This window comes from Mchenga conophoros, linkage group LG17 (genome assembly GCF_057382185.1).
Source record: "Mchenga conophoros isolate Kocher_MC1m ecotype Shallow Benthic linkage group LG17, M_conophoros_male_GT1.1, whole genome shotgun sequence".
In the NCBI taxonomy this organism is placed as follows: domain Eukaryota; kingdom Metazoa; phylum Chordata; class Actinopteri; order Cichliformes; family Cichlidae; genus Mchenga; species Mchenga conophoros.
The window spans coordinates 21197872-21213394 of NC_140542.1; the positions used below are offsets into that span (position 1 = coordinate 21197872).

Genomic DNA, 15523 nt, shown 5'->3' on the forward strand with positions numbered 1-15523 from the left:
TTTTAAAAGAGTCCAACATAAAAAACACAAAATTTTATGCAAAGTGTTAGAAAGCTTTCGGTCTAAGAAGCATGTCCACATAATCACACTGGTACTGAAGGCTTTTTAAGCCTCTTGCACAGATTAACTTAGCCACACTTGGGCTGCCTTCCTTGACGTGTTGTGAGGAATGACTACGAATAAAATAAAAGGTGTCTGGAGTCTGCAGATGGGGAAACTGGTCACATGAGAACAGCTGTGACACCAGCGTGATGAGATCCGCAGGTATTTTTAGAGGTGAGAGAACAGGATGGGCTTAAAACACGCCGCAGAAAATCCTCCCAGGTGTCTTACATGACAGACCTGTTGTAGGTCTCTGGAGGTCTCATGTCGGTCGGGGAGCTCAGCTCGCTCCTAGACCGCTTATCGTCGGTGCTGCTGCTTCCTCCGTCGCTGTCGGCTTTCTGACTGAGTGTGTCTGACATGGCGTCGGCCCTGAAGACACAGACTCTCAATCAGGAAAAATCACTCTGGAAACTGGAGAGCTGAACTAGCACAGCGCACCAATCATCAATTAACTGATCAATAGTATGTGGTTAGTGACTGCCTCGGCCCAATCAGTCTGTTAATCAACAAGGTGTACAATCCAGTGAGCGGCAATCCAGACAAATCCATCACTGCAGCTCTTCAATGAGGCCATCGAGCCACTTATGCTAACAAGAACTTCTACAAAGAAAGATTTCAACTCAAAACTACGACTAAACTAAACCGTTTACACACACAATGCATCCCCTTTGTTCTTGCTCTTGTATTGGAAAACTGAAGATAAAAACTAGGTAAATACGAATATTAAAAATGCAAATAAGACACTAAACATCTGTCTATGTATATCTATACACATATGTCCATATAAATTGATATCTATGGAAAACAGAAATACTTATACTAAAATAAAGCTTGAACCAAACTGAAATATTTTGAAAAATATTTTGAAAAATGCTTGAGTAAAATTAAACTTTGCAAATAGTTTATGCTGTGATAACATTACACTGTAATTTTATAAAATGTGAAACGGAAGTGAAGGCTAAATTATGTCTAGGAAATATGTAGGAAATAAAAATAATTATACTATTTTTTGTAATTTTTTCCAATCATCTCATGTGGTATAATATACATGTTACATCGTGACGATGCGGCACAAAGAAATGCAAATGAATTTAAAATGCTCTTGTTCACGTAGACGCTGTATATAAACCCCCAAATTCTCAATGTAATGTTTTTATATCAGAATATTATAAATTATTACGCGAATAAAAAAATGAAACAAAAATGAATCAAGTGTTAAAAAATTTAATGCCCTTTCCTTTCTTCCTCATTCTGATCCCGTCTACATGCCTAATCTCTACATGCTAAATGCACTGAGCTGCTGTTGTGTGATTGGCTGATTAGACATCTGCATTAACAAACTGTGGAACAGTTGCGTGTGTATTTATAAAAACAATTCTGGTCACATTTAAGATGTAGCCACACAAAAAACCCCTGAATGCATTGGCATTATTATCCTGTAATTTAGCAAAATCATTAAAAAGTAGATAAACAGTACAACATATGCAATTCTGAATACTGGCATGAACTCAATAAACGACAACAGTTTTTGTAATTTATAAACGATATTTTGCAGTTTTATGAGGACGCAAACCAAAAAGAAGCATCATTTCAGAAGCCTGCAATCAGGAAAAAAATCAAATACATTTGTTTAAGTGAAAAAACACAAACTGAAAATCATTGTTTTCTAAACATTTTAGCACATTTAATGATGAACTTTGATTATTTTATGGATTCGAGTATTTTCAGACTGTGCTGCAGCTTTTTTAACTTTGTGTTTTTGATGTGTACAAACCATCTCGGGCTGTGCACTCGCCTGTCCTTCACCACGATGTACTGATGAGGCACCAGGCCGTGGTTGCCGTTGTGCCGGCCCTCCCACCAGTCATGTGACGCGCGCTGGAAGAGCTGTAGGGAGGCTCCCTTCTTGAAGGAGAGCTCGCGGCCCGACCGGCCCACGTAGTCGAACCTCGCCACCGCCTCCACAGCTTCACCCTCTGCCAAAGAGACAGAGAGAGAAAAGAGGAGGAGGTGAAGATAAGAGCCAAACATCGAACTGCAGGTGAACCTGAACTTGTCAATCAACAGTCCCTTAGGCTTTGTTCCGCCCACCGCTCCACCAATCAGAAAAGAGCTTTAAAAAGAGTCTTTTCTATTAATTCAGATGGAGAGATGGGGAGGAGGGAGGGGAGGCTGGGTGGGGTGTGGATGAAAGGAGGGAAGGAGAGTGGTGGTAGTGTCTCCATGGCTGCTGTTGCCGTAGCAACCACTCTCCAGCACCACCACCACCACCACGAGGGAGTACGAGTATGGGAGTGTGGGCGATTGCGTGAAGGTCAGGGGTCATGCGTACCCTCGTCGCTGGTCTGGGTCTCGGTGCCGGCGTCGGGCTCGGCCTCCTCCAACGCTCCCGGCTCGCTGAACGGACTCTCGCTGTGGGAAGAAGAAGCAGCAGATTGACACACACCCGTCCATTCAGTGTGGGAACAAAGGGAGAAACACGCACAGCAGGAGGCGAGCCCGCTCATTGGAGTCTGAGGACGTTTACAGCTACAGTAGAATGTCAAGATTCAGAAGATGGTGGGAAAAGAGAAGCTGTAGGAGGTTTCCCACAGCAGAAGGATTACTGTCTGCTCCAACACCTCGTGTTCCTGACAGGCTGCCAGGTGTCTGCTCAAACTAACAGCTCAATTTATTCAAAGGCCCCACCCTGCAGTTAACCTTTATTTATATACATTAAACACCATTAAAAGAATGCAGAATTTCCTATAAGAAGTTCCTCTTTGCAGTACATGTAGTGATATACATAGATCTACTGCTGAGTTACTGTGACAGTAAAGGAAACCTAAAATGTTCCGGTTCAGGTTCTGCAGGGTGTTTCTTTCTTTGCCCTTTTAAGGAGCTCTGAAGTATTTTCCTCTGTTTAAAATAGCTTAAAGAGTTATCAACGCAAGCTGAACCACAGCCAGACTGTACTTTGGTGTCATTTTTACTTCCAGCAGCAGTGGGACATAAGGTAAAGCCTGTGGAAATGAAGGAAAGCTAAAAAGAAATATTAGACATTAAACAACTGCACACATCTGGAGACATCTCTACACACCCAGTGGAAAAAAAAACATCTGCCCCCTTGTGGTGAAAGCTTTAGTTAAATCCTGCAGAGGTTCATTACAGAAGGTACCTTTAAGAAGATTTGTTGTGTTTATTCTTGATGAACATCAGAATTATTGATGTCCCTGTGAAGTGCGGGTCATACTGCATGATATCAATGTGTGATTTATTTCTGCATTTTGAATTAAAGGTGAAATACCAGGGAACACGTGGTTGAAACTGTCAAAGTAAGAATTTACCAAAATATCAGAAATGAAACAGTTAATCTGAAAACATTAAAATATAAAAACAAAATTCAAGGCTGGCGAAGAAATGGGCATATAGAGGTCTTAAATCCTGTTTTGTTTTGTTATTAATAACATAAATGAATTTAATTTCCAACAGAGCGTAATAAAGGATAACATCCTGATGCTCACCAGTACTGGTCTCCAGTCATACACTTCTCATACACTGGGCCGGGCATCTCCTTGGTGTCGGGGAAGATGTTGTCATGGTGCAGGATGACCGTTTTGATGACCTCATTTACGTGTGCCTGGCAGGCCACCTGGTCCAGGGTCTCCGGTGTCGGCAGTAGGGTGGGGCCGAACACAATGGCCAGGTTTCCAGCATCCATCATGTTCTCATCGTTGTACTGGGAAAGGCTGCAGAAACGTGGGCAATGTGGCCAAACTTTACTTGTTTACAATTAAACTGTTAATTATCAAAACTGAGAGAAACACTGAATTTAGAAATTTAAAAAGTATGACTCCTTTATTAATGTTTCACTGTACACATGTGTCTAAATATTAGAAATATGGCTCTGAGGAGCAGTGAGGAAAAAGAAAAGTGAGCACTAAAAAGACTGTAAACAATTTTCCTCATCTGTCTTAAACTGACATTATTTTTATGGAGTCTAGTTTGAGAAGTAAAGGGAACTATAATTTTCCCTGAAATAAAATATCAAATCTTGCTTAAATAATAACTGTTTAAAATGAGACTTTACTAAAATAATTGCCAATTAAACTTCTGTCGATTAAGTGATTGATCACCATTTCGCTCTAATTGAGACCTACAGTGGCACAACAGTAGGTTTCTCACGTAACCATGGTTCTCTGATACTTAATAACAACATAAAATCGTGATTTTTTTTCTGACTTTTTAATCAATAAAAGTTTTCTTCTTTTTGTCTGAATAACAGTTCACACCTTAAAATACCGAATATACCTTCAGATAAGACAAAGAAAAACCACAAATGTTTTTGTTTGGTATTGCATTTTAAGCATTTTTGATGCTTAACTATGACTCACCAGATTAATTATGCAAAAGTCAGTTTTACACTTCTGTGTTGTTTGCTGGTTTCAAAAGGTGACAAAGCAATTTGTAGGTTTTGATTCATACACAAGACTGTAATGGAGAATACAATCTCTATGCTTTTTATTTATTTTTTAAATGGAGTCTGGTTTGAGAAGACAGCGTAAGAGTTCAGAAGTTAGTAGATTACTTACATAAAAGATTAAATAATAATTAAATAATTAAAGATTAGTTATTGATGTAACCACAGTTCTATGAAGTTTTATGAAAAATAATAAAATGATAAATTAAAATGAAACATAAATGTTTCTGAACTTCGAAGCAGCAGCCCCGAAACCTCAGAAATATGTAATTTATGATCACATGAGATTTATTAGGTTACTGCTTTATTTTTATTATTATTACTTGCTATGTTCTTTGCATTAATTTATAAAGTTTTGTAATTTTTTAGGCTTTGAAAACCTATAAAATAAATGCATCCAATGAATTTTTATAATTATTTTTAATTTAAAAAGGAAAAAAATCCTGTATTTTCTGAATTATTTTATTAAAGAATATTCTAATATCACCAAAAAGGTCCTAATATTGTTACTCTCTGCATGTTTTTTAACGTTCTCTCTTCTACTATGAAACCATGCAGCAAATTTCCTGCAAACTACGACTCCACAGCTCTTTATGTGATGCTCTGCTTTGCCTTATTATTTTAAAAAAGCTTGCCTTAATACAATATAAATACACTTCTAAAGCTAAAAGTCTGTATTCAATAAACTCTGGCATTTTTCCATTATTGCAGCTTTCATTTCAAATAGTGATTGAAATATCTTCTCTGCGCTCGACCGTGAAGCTCCTGGTTTAATAACACTGAAGCTGAATGCATTTCAGAGCCCTGTTAATAAACACACCAGTACATCACTCGCCTGGTACATCGCACCAGCTCATCACACTTCCTGTTCACACCTCCTGCCTCTCCATGCTGCTCTCTCATTCTATATTTATTTGAGAGGCTGCAGAAACAAAATGAGCTGTGTTTTATCATCTATACAAGTGTGCACTTCGAACCCTTTTCACTACAGGAGAGGCATCTCCCCACCCAGCTGGGAAAACACAAAAATGGGCAATTATCATAAATGTGAGGGCCCGGTTTTGTATAAGTGGATACTCACTGGTTCAGGAAGGCGAACAGGTAGCGCATCACCACCAGCGTCGCCCTTGGGACACCCAGCAGGATCTTACGGATACACTGCGCTCGCTCGTACAGGTTTTCTATCCCTGCAGCAGGAAAATGCACATAATCTAAAGTCATTATGAGTCCCTGAGACATCACGAGGTGTCTGTAACACGATGACACATCCTGAAACACGCCAGTCGGTGCCGCAGAAAGGGAAGCAGGCAGCTCCATGTCTCTGCTGTGGAGGGGATGGGTTTCAAAGAGACAAAGAGACACTAACGAGAAACAAAGACGAGGAAACCGAGAGGGAAAGTGACTGCGTGTGGGCTGAATAGATAGACAGAGATTCATGCTGAGCTTCACCGCAGCAGATGGAAGCTGCACAAACGGTTCAGACTCAAGTGTTAAAGCAAATGAAAGTCGAGCTTCACAGACAATCACTTGATTTGAACATTTCACTGGGACACAAATAACCAACTGTTGGATCTTTTCACATTTCACTGCATCTACACCACCCAAGTTAGTTGGAGCTCTGCATAACTTCATCCACTATGTAGCTTGTATAGGTTATACTTGTTCGCCATGTGCAACAAGTATATGCTAGCATCTAGCAACTAGTGCATGTCATCTAGTGTTATGAAGGTCCATCCCAAGCTCTTTCAGGATTTTTTTAACTAAAAGAGGGACATTGTCAATAGCACTTTAATAGTGCTTAATGAAAGTGCTTTAATTAAGCACTTTTTATAGGTAAAAAGTGCTTAATTAAAACTTTACATTTTTAATTAACCTCCTGTTAGGAGTGATAGTTGGTCATATTTTCCCATGCTTTCTCCTAAAAACACTGCCTGCTTCATCAGTGAGAATGATAATGTGGTTAAGCTATATTTGACAAGAGTTGAACGCCATTAAGTGGCAAAAACACACTGAAATTTGACCAAAGTTCAGTCAAGAGAACATCCAAAATGAGCCCATCCACAGGACAAGGTCAGTGGTTTGGATTATTTGCTATGAAAAAGTCCCGATCCTTAACTTAATATAAACATCCTAATATTAATATCAAATCTTTGTGATTCTTTTCTGAATCGTTAACATATTCGGTGGATTTTTGGTTGCTCTGTGATCAAACCATTTCTTTTACATTATTTTTCTGTTTTTATCATGAATGATTCAGTCTGTCTATGCAGTACTTACTGACGCAGGAGATGAGGTCATTGAACCTGTCCTTGGGAAACAAAGGGTTCTCCAAACCCCTGAAGTAGAGCTTCAACACTCCAGCCACAGAATTAATGTCATGGTTGCTTTCCTCGTCAATCAGCGGATCGTTACCTGCATGAGAGGCAGAAGAGAGAAATCCTCAAATACAAGTTTGCCGGCGTACTTATCACATGACAGTCGAGTTACCTTCCCGTTGACCTCTCACCTCTTTCAAACGAGTTCTTGATGTCATTGACCTCCACTTGTGATCCTGATACCCGGAATATGCCTTGATGCTGAAGACCTGTTGGGAACAGCAGAGGGATGGAGGTTGCACATAGTCACAGTCTAAGCCTAGCAGATCTGTCCCAAATGCTGAGAAACAAACGTTGACATAAGTTGTAGTATGAACACTTGTTAGTTTTTTATGGCGAAGTGCCAAAGACTGATTTATATATTGATTTAACAAGATAAAGTACTAATCAATGCATGAATCTTGTAGTTCATATGCCTACTGACCACTGACCACATAGAAATTGTAGTTGATAACAGAGGGATGCTAGTAGCTAGCTTCAAAAGCTATTTATTAGCCATGTGACACCAATGCCTTGGAAGCAATGCCTAGTTGATAGTATTGGATTGCTAGGGACTAGAGTAACATTCTGCCAAAAACTGGTGTTAGTTAGGATTGTAGTTCTTAATCTAGAATTGGTAGCTGCCAACTTGGGCTACTAGGTGCTATCCTAAGGATCTAATGATGAGTTACATCAGTTGCATATTCAGTAGGCGGCCAAGAAGTCACTGCTGAATAAACAACACAATCACAATGTCTATGAACTCTTGGGTTGGACTGTTTCGTGCATTTCATAGGCAGACAAAAAGAGCTTTTATTCATGGTCTCTATCTGTTATTTTGCTATTGATTACTTAAAATGTAAAATATATCACGATATGAATATTTGAGTACATTTTATTTTACATGCCACCAAAAGTACATTGTAGAACACACCATGTTGAGTATGAGGCTAAATTCAGTTTTATAGCATAATTACAAAAAAATGATTATCAGCTGCAGCTTGGGAATGACTGAATTAAAATGAAATCACTGTTTTGTACTTGTTCAGCTGTCAGGGGCTGGCTGTGATGCAGTTTTGTTGTTTGCAGAATGAAGAGAGTGAAAGGATGCCAACACGAGAGTTTGACAGTTAAGATTTAGGCGGCTTTATGTGATCAACAAAAAAGGATTTAACTGCCTCCTGCAGCACCGTTCACAATGTCCCTCTTTTAGTTTATAAGTGTAAAACACCTCTGGACAGCCCACAAATACACGCAACAACATTTCTGAACCAAAATTATAGCTGATGGAAAGCAGGAAGAAGGACTGCAGTACATTAAATTCATACCTTCCAGTCGTTTTCTTTGCTGTAACTAACAAACGCTTTATCCCTTTCTCTAATTTAGCCCTTCATCTGTCAGCATCAGCCACTACAGCATTTATTTCACATTGTTTAAAGCTGAAAAGTGACACTCACCATGTAGGTTGATGTAGCGGATGCAGCTCTCCACAAGCAAGGGTATGGCTTTGGTTGAATCCTACAAAAACGCAATTGGAGTGCAGAGTATTTTTAATTTTGTTATATTTATAAGATTCTTGAAGATCTTTTTCATGTACATTAATGTATTATGTGTAGACAGGTTGTGGACATGCACCAATCAACAGACATGCAAAAACATTACATTTATATGGTATATCCCTTGATTATGAGATTAATGGCTCACCATAGCAGAAAAGAGAATTGTGGTGTAAATTGCTTTATTATTGTAAAACTCGCGGGGTGGCTGTAGCTCAGGTGGCAGAGCAGGTCAGCCACTAATCAGAAAGTTGGTGGTTCGATCCCAGGCTGCGTGCTGGCTGCATGCCGAATATCCTTGGGCAAGATACTAACCCCATGTTTTCCTACTGGGTAGCTTGCCATCACCAGTGTGTGAATGGGCGGATGACTGAACGTGTAAAGCGCTTTGGGGTCCTTAGGGATTGAGTAAAGCGCTATACAAATGCAGGCCATTTACTAACATGTTTATGTTTGAAATGTAGTTTTTGCTGTGTTACATTAATACACTGATATTACTACTAATGTTTTATGATCGATATTGTGTGTGCAGCTTCACTGTCCTGCTATCTTTTAAGCCAACAATTGATCAAAAAGTATGCATAAAAAGTTCAAGAAGTTATCTTTCCTGCCCCGAGTAATGTCTGACATGGTGCAGGTGCAGGGACGGGTAATACTATGGGTAAATGAATCCTAAAAATGAGTCATTATTGCTTCTTAAGCTTGCTGTTCTGAGGGCAACATTAATACACTTTCATTGCATTGTAGATGACAACCTTATTTATATTGCTAATATTTCTGCTTATTGGTTACACTCCTCTGGGCTTTCAAATCCAAATTGTAGCCTTTGACAAATTAGCAGATTGCGCTGCTGATATCTTGCACTGACTACTGTTGAGGAGAACATGAACCCCCCACCTCCCCAAATCCTCAAAACCTGGATGAGGTCAAACTTTACCTGGTGCTTGCTGTGGGAGTTCTTCCGCCCACGGCTGAAACACGTACAAAAAGGAGAAAGAAAGCAAAAGATGAGAGTTTTAGAGAGCCAAAGCACAGCAAAGAGATACAACACTTATTATCGATGCGACAGGAAAGCACCTTACCTTGTAGTCAGCAGTTCAGCTTTGTATCCTGCAAGAAAAAAAGGAGAAGATTTAAAAGTGAAGAAATGCTGATCAGAGTCTGTCTGACAAAGTACAAGACTAAAGAAGACTGAGAGAGACTCTTACCCTCTGCCAACGCTTTCTTTAATATATCGTGTTTAGCCTGAAGTTTGGAAATAAGATTACTTCCCTCCAGGTACTCGCGGAATTTCTGAATATAGGAAATCACATAAATGACAAACACAAAGGCTAAATTATACAAACTAAAATAAAGTATGAGTATGCAGAATGCAGTGATTACAATACACACTGTACATTAGTGCAAGTAAAGCAGCTAAAAGCACAATGAACTTCACATTGAATCATCTAGTAAGTGAATGTAGAGACACCACCAGAAGATAGACGAATCTGAAATTTAAAAAATGTCATAAATTAATAAAAAAAAGCAGGACAGCATTTTGTGGTGTTATAAAGGAAACTACGTTAACAAAACACTAATATAGAAATCTAAAGTATAACTGTATTCTGCAGCTGTAACAACTTATTTGAAATCTGATTTATCTGACTAACTGTAGTCTGTTTTGGATGTCATGCCACCGTTTACTCTATACTTATTTAATATTTGCTACTTTCAAAACCGACCTTCATCTAATATGAGTAACTTGGGGTGAAAAACAGTGTCAAATAAAAAAAAAACAACAAATCTGCTCTGCTGGGCTTACAGAGAAGTAGAAGAGCTCGGTCTCCTGCTGGTTCGCCCGTCTCTTGGCCAGACTGGGTTTGTTCAAGTAGCCGTCCGACACGCTGGACTTCACCGACTCGGAAGACGGGCTGTGGGTGAAGCTCTGGGAGACGTCAAAGTCGTCCAGCACCGTCATGTCCTGCAAGGTGGTCAGAGTTGCACCCCAGGTCTTCTTCACCTGAAAGGTGGCAGAAAAGTGGAACAGCATAGTAAGTATCCACGTTACATGTTACTCTCAATATGAGGTCCAAAGAGATGTCAGTGAAGATAAGGGAGGCCATCATTTGGCTGAAAACCCAGAATAAACCTATCAGTGAAACTTTAGAAGCCATCAAATTAATGTACTGGTCAGCTCAGCATCACAAAAAATTCCTGAAAGACCACAGACGACAACTATAGTGCATCATGACAGAATGATTTTCATTGTTAATCAAAACAACTTCACAACATTTAACAAAGTCAAAAAACACTTTTGAAGTGGAAGGCAGATCACTGTCAAAGTCTACAATCAAAAGACACCTTCATGAATATAAATACAGAGGATTTATGATTTATGACAAGGTGCAAACCACTGGTTACACTCAAGGAAACATCTGAAAGAGCCTGCTCAATTCTGGAATAAAAGGAGAAACTGAATCAAGGTGAATTTGTATCAGAAAAGTATGGAAAAGGGGAGAAACAGCTCGTGATCCAAAGCATACCACATCATCTGTCCGACATGGTGGCGGCATCGTTATGGCATGAGCCTGTATGGCTACCAGTGGGACCAGACCACTAGTGATAGAAGCAGCAGGATGAAATGTGAAGTGTACAGAGCTGTACTCTCTCCTCAGATTTGGCTGAATGCTGCAAAACTGATCAGACAGAGCTTCTCAGTGCAAATGGATAATGAACCAAAGATAAAGAAATGCGATATTCTGCAGTAAAGGTCATGCAGAGCATCTCAAGGGAGCAAACACAGCATTTGGTGATGTCTGCTGGTCTACTGGACTCGAGTTTTTCTACCGATATTAAATGGAAGAGCAACTTTGTAAGATCTGAACACATTACTCAGTCTCAGCACAGCTCCATGGATCAATGCATCTGAATTACTGTCATTTTTTTATGGGCGTGGCTTTGTTTTCAAAAATGCCTAAGGAGGTGCAGTGTTTACATATGCAACATATGCAAAGAGTGTTTATATTTACAGCAAGAGTAATGAGTCTATGAGTGTTTTTAATTTGTGTTTGTGTGGGTTGTAAGCCGCTGAGATGTGCAGATGCAGCTCATTAATCCAGACTCCTTCAGCATTTTTATGCCCTTCGGGGTGAGTTAACAGCTGCCCTCTGTGCACAACAACAGCGAGGACACCGGCAGTCTGCAGCACCACACAGCTATCAGATGGTTCAACTTTATTTTTAGAGGCTACATATGCCACATTATCACCCCATTAAATCTGTATAAATTACCATAACTTTGTGCAAAGTTTATAACTGTTAGAAAGTTATTAATAATCAATGAGGGGTTTTGGCCACTTTTACCAGAGTCTCTATGTTGTTTTAATTTCTAAAGCTGGAGCTAAATATCTCAGATGGACAACAGGACAGATTAGTGCAAACATCAAGTAAATTTGTGTCCACAGTGATGATATTTTTTTAGCAGCTCAAAGAAATCTGTTGTTGAACTTACTGGTAGGCACTTTCTTGATCAGCGCTTTAAGAAGGATTAGGGGAAAAAAATAAGAAAAAGAGGTAACTTCCTGTACATGAGATGAGACCATAAAAATAAACACAAAAATGTGAAGTCTTAGTCCAAATACCAATAAGTGCCCCAGGTATTATTGGGCAAATCTGCAGTTCTCTTTTAGCAACGAATGATGGTGTTGACTCAGTCTCAGGTCCACCTTATATGGGCCAGATTTCAGGTGAGTTATGTCATCTTAGCCAACATTAACACTTGCAGTAACACATATCAGGCACAGATGACTTTTGAGCCACATTACAGCTCTAACTGCACCATAACGGTCAAAAATATTCCAGATTAAATTCTTCCATCTGGGATTAAACATTAGATCAACTTCTGTGTGGGCCTACTGAAGTTGCTTAGAAAACATGGCTTATAAACCATCTTAGTGTAGTCCTAGTTAGTAACTCAAAATAGAGTTAATGTCAAAATGGTTTTCCTGAGTTTTATGAGGTGTACTTGTGTGTCTGACCTCCTCATTTTCTATCTTCAGAGACGCCAGGCGGGTCTGAAGCTGTGTGAGGCGGAGGCTGAGCTCAGACTGGACCTGCGGCTGGGAGGTGATCTGGGCCACCTGGTATGAAACAAAAAAGAAGACAATTGGAAAATGGCTGTTCAGAGGTCTAAATTCTCTGTGGTGAACATTTAAATTTAATAATATGTGTCAGACTCTTATTTTGAAAGGACATAAAGAGGGGCAAACTGACTGTGTCGCCCATGTGGGCCTGGAAGCTGAAGTTCTGTGGGGGGCAGAAAGCAGTGGGGTAGAGATCAAGCAGACGCTGCCTGTCACGGGCAGGGTCCAGGCCCTCCACAGCCCCCTCCAGGACCTCCAGACCCGCCCTCCTGGAGGCTTCAAGGCTCAGTTCAGCTGACAGGTAGGTCCTCAGTGCCCGGCTCAAAGTGGAGTGGTACCCAAGGTCACAGCACTGAAACAAAGATGGGGATTTATTCACGAGAGGGAAAAGACCGCATGTATTTTGTAGAAATTGGTGACGTTTATTAAGAGAATTAAGAGTTGCAAGGCAATTCAAGTACTACCATAGTTTCAAGTGTAATAGATGTAACATTCGCTATGGGAAAAATCTAAAGGAATTTTATTCCTATTAACAGAGGCCCTAAAAATAATCTCATAAAAGCTCTCTCCATACATTTTAAAACTGCCTTTAAACAAACAAATTCCTATTTAGGCTTACAAACCTAACAACCTTTTTAAGTGATGAATATAAGGTTTGAGCCACAAATACACTCTGTAATTTACTCACATCTATGATATCGGGCAGGTCGTGGATATAGTATTTGAACACCGAGGCGTTGGTGGCCTCCAGAGTCAGCAGATACTCATTTCTGGCTTTCACGGTCTTCAGTTTGTTCTCTGAGTACTTTGCCTTCCTCTAGTAAAGAAACAGACATAAAGAAGATTAAATGGTTGGTTTCTGGTTCTTGTGTACCGATTCCCCTCGTTTGTTCTGCAAATGCGATCAACAAGAAGAAAAAAATAGCTTTCATAATTAGTCCTTTCTGCTTTCAAGTCATGTTGAAATCAAGAAGTGGAAAGTATTAGGATTACATAAAGAAAGTATCTCATTCTAAAATATCTCATGCAGGAACAGGTTACCCATCTGGTTGCTTTGGATGACACCTGAGAGGAAACACAGTCTCCTTTCTCTATAAAACTGTTACCTTCTCTCTCATTTTCTCCATCTTGCGGGCGGCGTTGCGTCTCTGGTGGCGCTCTTCTATCCGCAGGCCAAACACAGGCTCCACCCCTCCGCCAGTCCCTGACACGCCCTTCACGCGCCCCTCCTGCCGCTCCGCCTCCCGCAGCTTGGTTTCTGCGCTGATCGTCTCCGCGTGGTACATATGATATGTCTTCATCACCTAGGCAACAGCAGCCCATAATAGCCCAATCAAATAGGAAAACAGCAGTGCGCTGCAGCCGGGGTCGACTGTCTTTTTTTTTATCCCCCCAAGGTTATCAGCGCTGCTCTAATCTGATTTCTAGTGTTTGGACAAGGAGCTTTTAAGGCCAGCGCTCTGACCTGAAGAAAAACCTGATAATTGGCAGCCAACAGGAGGCAGACTTTTTACTTTAAAGCAGGCTAGAAGGATAACGTCAGACAAAAAGCAGAAGAAAAAATGAATGGATGAGAAATGTGAGGCAGAAAGGACAATTTTTTCATTTATAAAGGAAGCTCTCAGAGCTGTGAAAAGAAGCCACTGACTTTGCTTTGACAGTTCCCTGTTACTACCATTAAAGGAACCTATTCTGCTCATTTCCAGAACCATATTTTCATTCTTGGACTCGAATAGCTCTGCAGGGCGGTGAATCAACTCTGAATCACTGCTCTGCAGCCCCTCATCCTCTGGAACTGCCGTATAGGCTTCTTTCCTCCTTCAGCCAGCTTTCTCATGATTGGCTCCTCATTGTTAAAAAAACAGTTGGAACAGCAGGTGGGTGGGGCTTTCTGAGACAACCACATTAGGAATATCTGCTCTCTATGACACCACACAAATCCAAGAGTAGAAAAAACCTGGCTGAAACCTATTTTTTTGCTCACTGTGATTAATTGCACATGCACTGACTTCATTATTTGTAACTCTGGCCATGATTTAAATGAACATTCAAAAGACAGGAAAGCAAAAGCATAACAGGTCCTGTTTACCTGTTTAAAGCATTGAAAACAAAAAGCTTTAGACAGAAAAACTGTAATGCCAGCTAATGTTTGAAAGGTAGCATCTACTAATGTGTGAAAAACTGCAATGAATCATTTTTGATAACTGGAAATGAGGCTTTTGAAGTGGCCCACTCCTCTTTAAAGAATTGTTTTAATTCAGCCACATGGGAGGGTTCTCCAGCATAAACTGCGTGTTTAAGGTCATGCCGAAGTATCTCAGTCTGATTCCAGACTATGTCTAGGCCACTCCAAAACAGCTTTTTTTTTGCAGCCAGAGGTGAACTTGCTGCTGTCTTTCGAATCGTCCTGCTGCAGGACCCAAGTGCCCTTGAGCTTCAGTGCACAAAATTATAGCTTCAGGATTTTGAGGCCGCAAACATAATTAATGGTTCTATCAGTCGTCCTGAAGCAGCAAAGCAACCCCAGACCGTCATACTACCACCATCGCCACAATTGACTGTTGGTATGATGTTCTTTTGCTGTGTTAATTTTATGTCATCTGAAAATGTATGTGTGGCAAATGTGGAAAAAAAAAACAAGCCAATTCAATTCAATTATATTTGTATAGCGCAAAATCACAACAACAGTTGCCTTCAGTGCAACCAGGCTCAAAGAGGGGCAGCCATCTGCTGTGACTGGTTGGGGGTGATGGCAAATGATTTGGAGTGACTAGGAAATCAGGAAGGGGGTAAATACTTTTTCACAGTGCTGAAGATGCAGAGGTGGGAGTGGGAGGGGCAGTTAGTGAGCCAACAAAAGACTGTCAGACACTTGCTGTTAGTGTATTTAATGTGTCATTTTTGTGCATGATTATTGTGCAACCCA

General features: G+C 40.2%; 1 protein-coding gene across 4 annotated transcripts in view; it reads right to left on the minus strand.

The window, feature by feature from the left end:
• The window catches only part of LOC146555452 (SLIT-ROBO Rho GTPase-activating protein 1-like), a 45109-nt gene that overhangs the window by 7497 nt on the left and 22089 nt on the right, over window positions 1-15523 (minus strand). The window contains exons 6-21 of one of the 4 annotated variants that reach the window (XM_085251614.1): window positions 13704-13901; window positions 13286-13414; window positions 12728-12949; window positions 12493-12594; window positions 10279-10476; window positions 9683-9767; window positions 9557-9584; window positions 9412-9445; window positions 8376-8436; window positions 7071-7148; window positions 6842-6976; window positions 5646-5751; window positions 3609-3833; window positions 2438-2517; window positions 1901-2081; window positions 343-474 (exon numbers count right to left, since the gene is read on the minus strand). In XM_085251614.1, the coding sequence (XP_085107740.1) occupies window positions 343-474; window positions 1901-2081; window positions 2438-2517; window positions 3609-3833; window positions 5646-5751; window positions 6842-6976; window positions 7071-7148; window positions 8376-8436; window positions 9412-9445; window positions 9557-9584; window positions 9683-9767; window positions 10279-10476; window positions 12493-12594; window positions 12728-12949; window positions 13286-13414; window positions 13704-13901 (1994 nt within the window). Of the gene's footprint in view, window positions 1-333; window positions 475-1879; window positions 2082-2437; window positions 2518-3608; window positions 3834-5645; window positions 5752-6841; window positions 6977-7070; window positions 7149-8375; window positions 8437-9411; window positions 9446-9556; window positions 9585-9682; window positions 9768-10278; window positions 10477-12492; window positions 12595-12727; window positions 12950-13285; window positions 13415-13703; window positions 13902-15523 lie in introns of all 4 variants that reach the window. The other 3 variants (XM_085251613.1, XM_085251612.1, XM_085251611.1) reach the window with 3 other exon arrangements.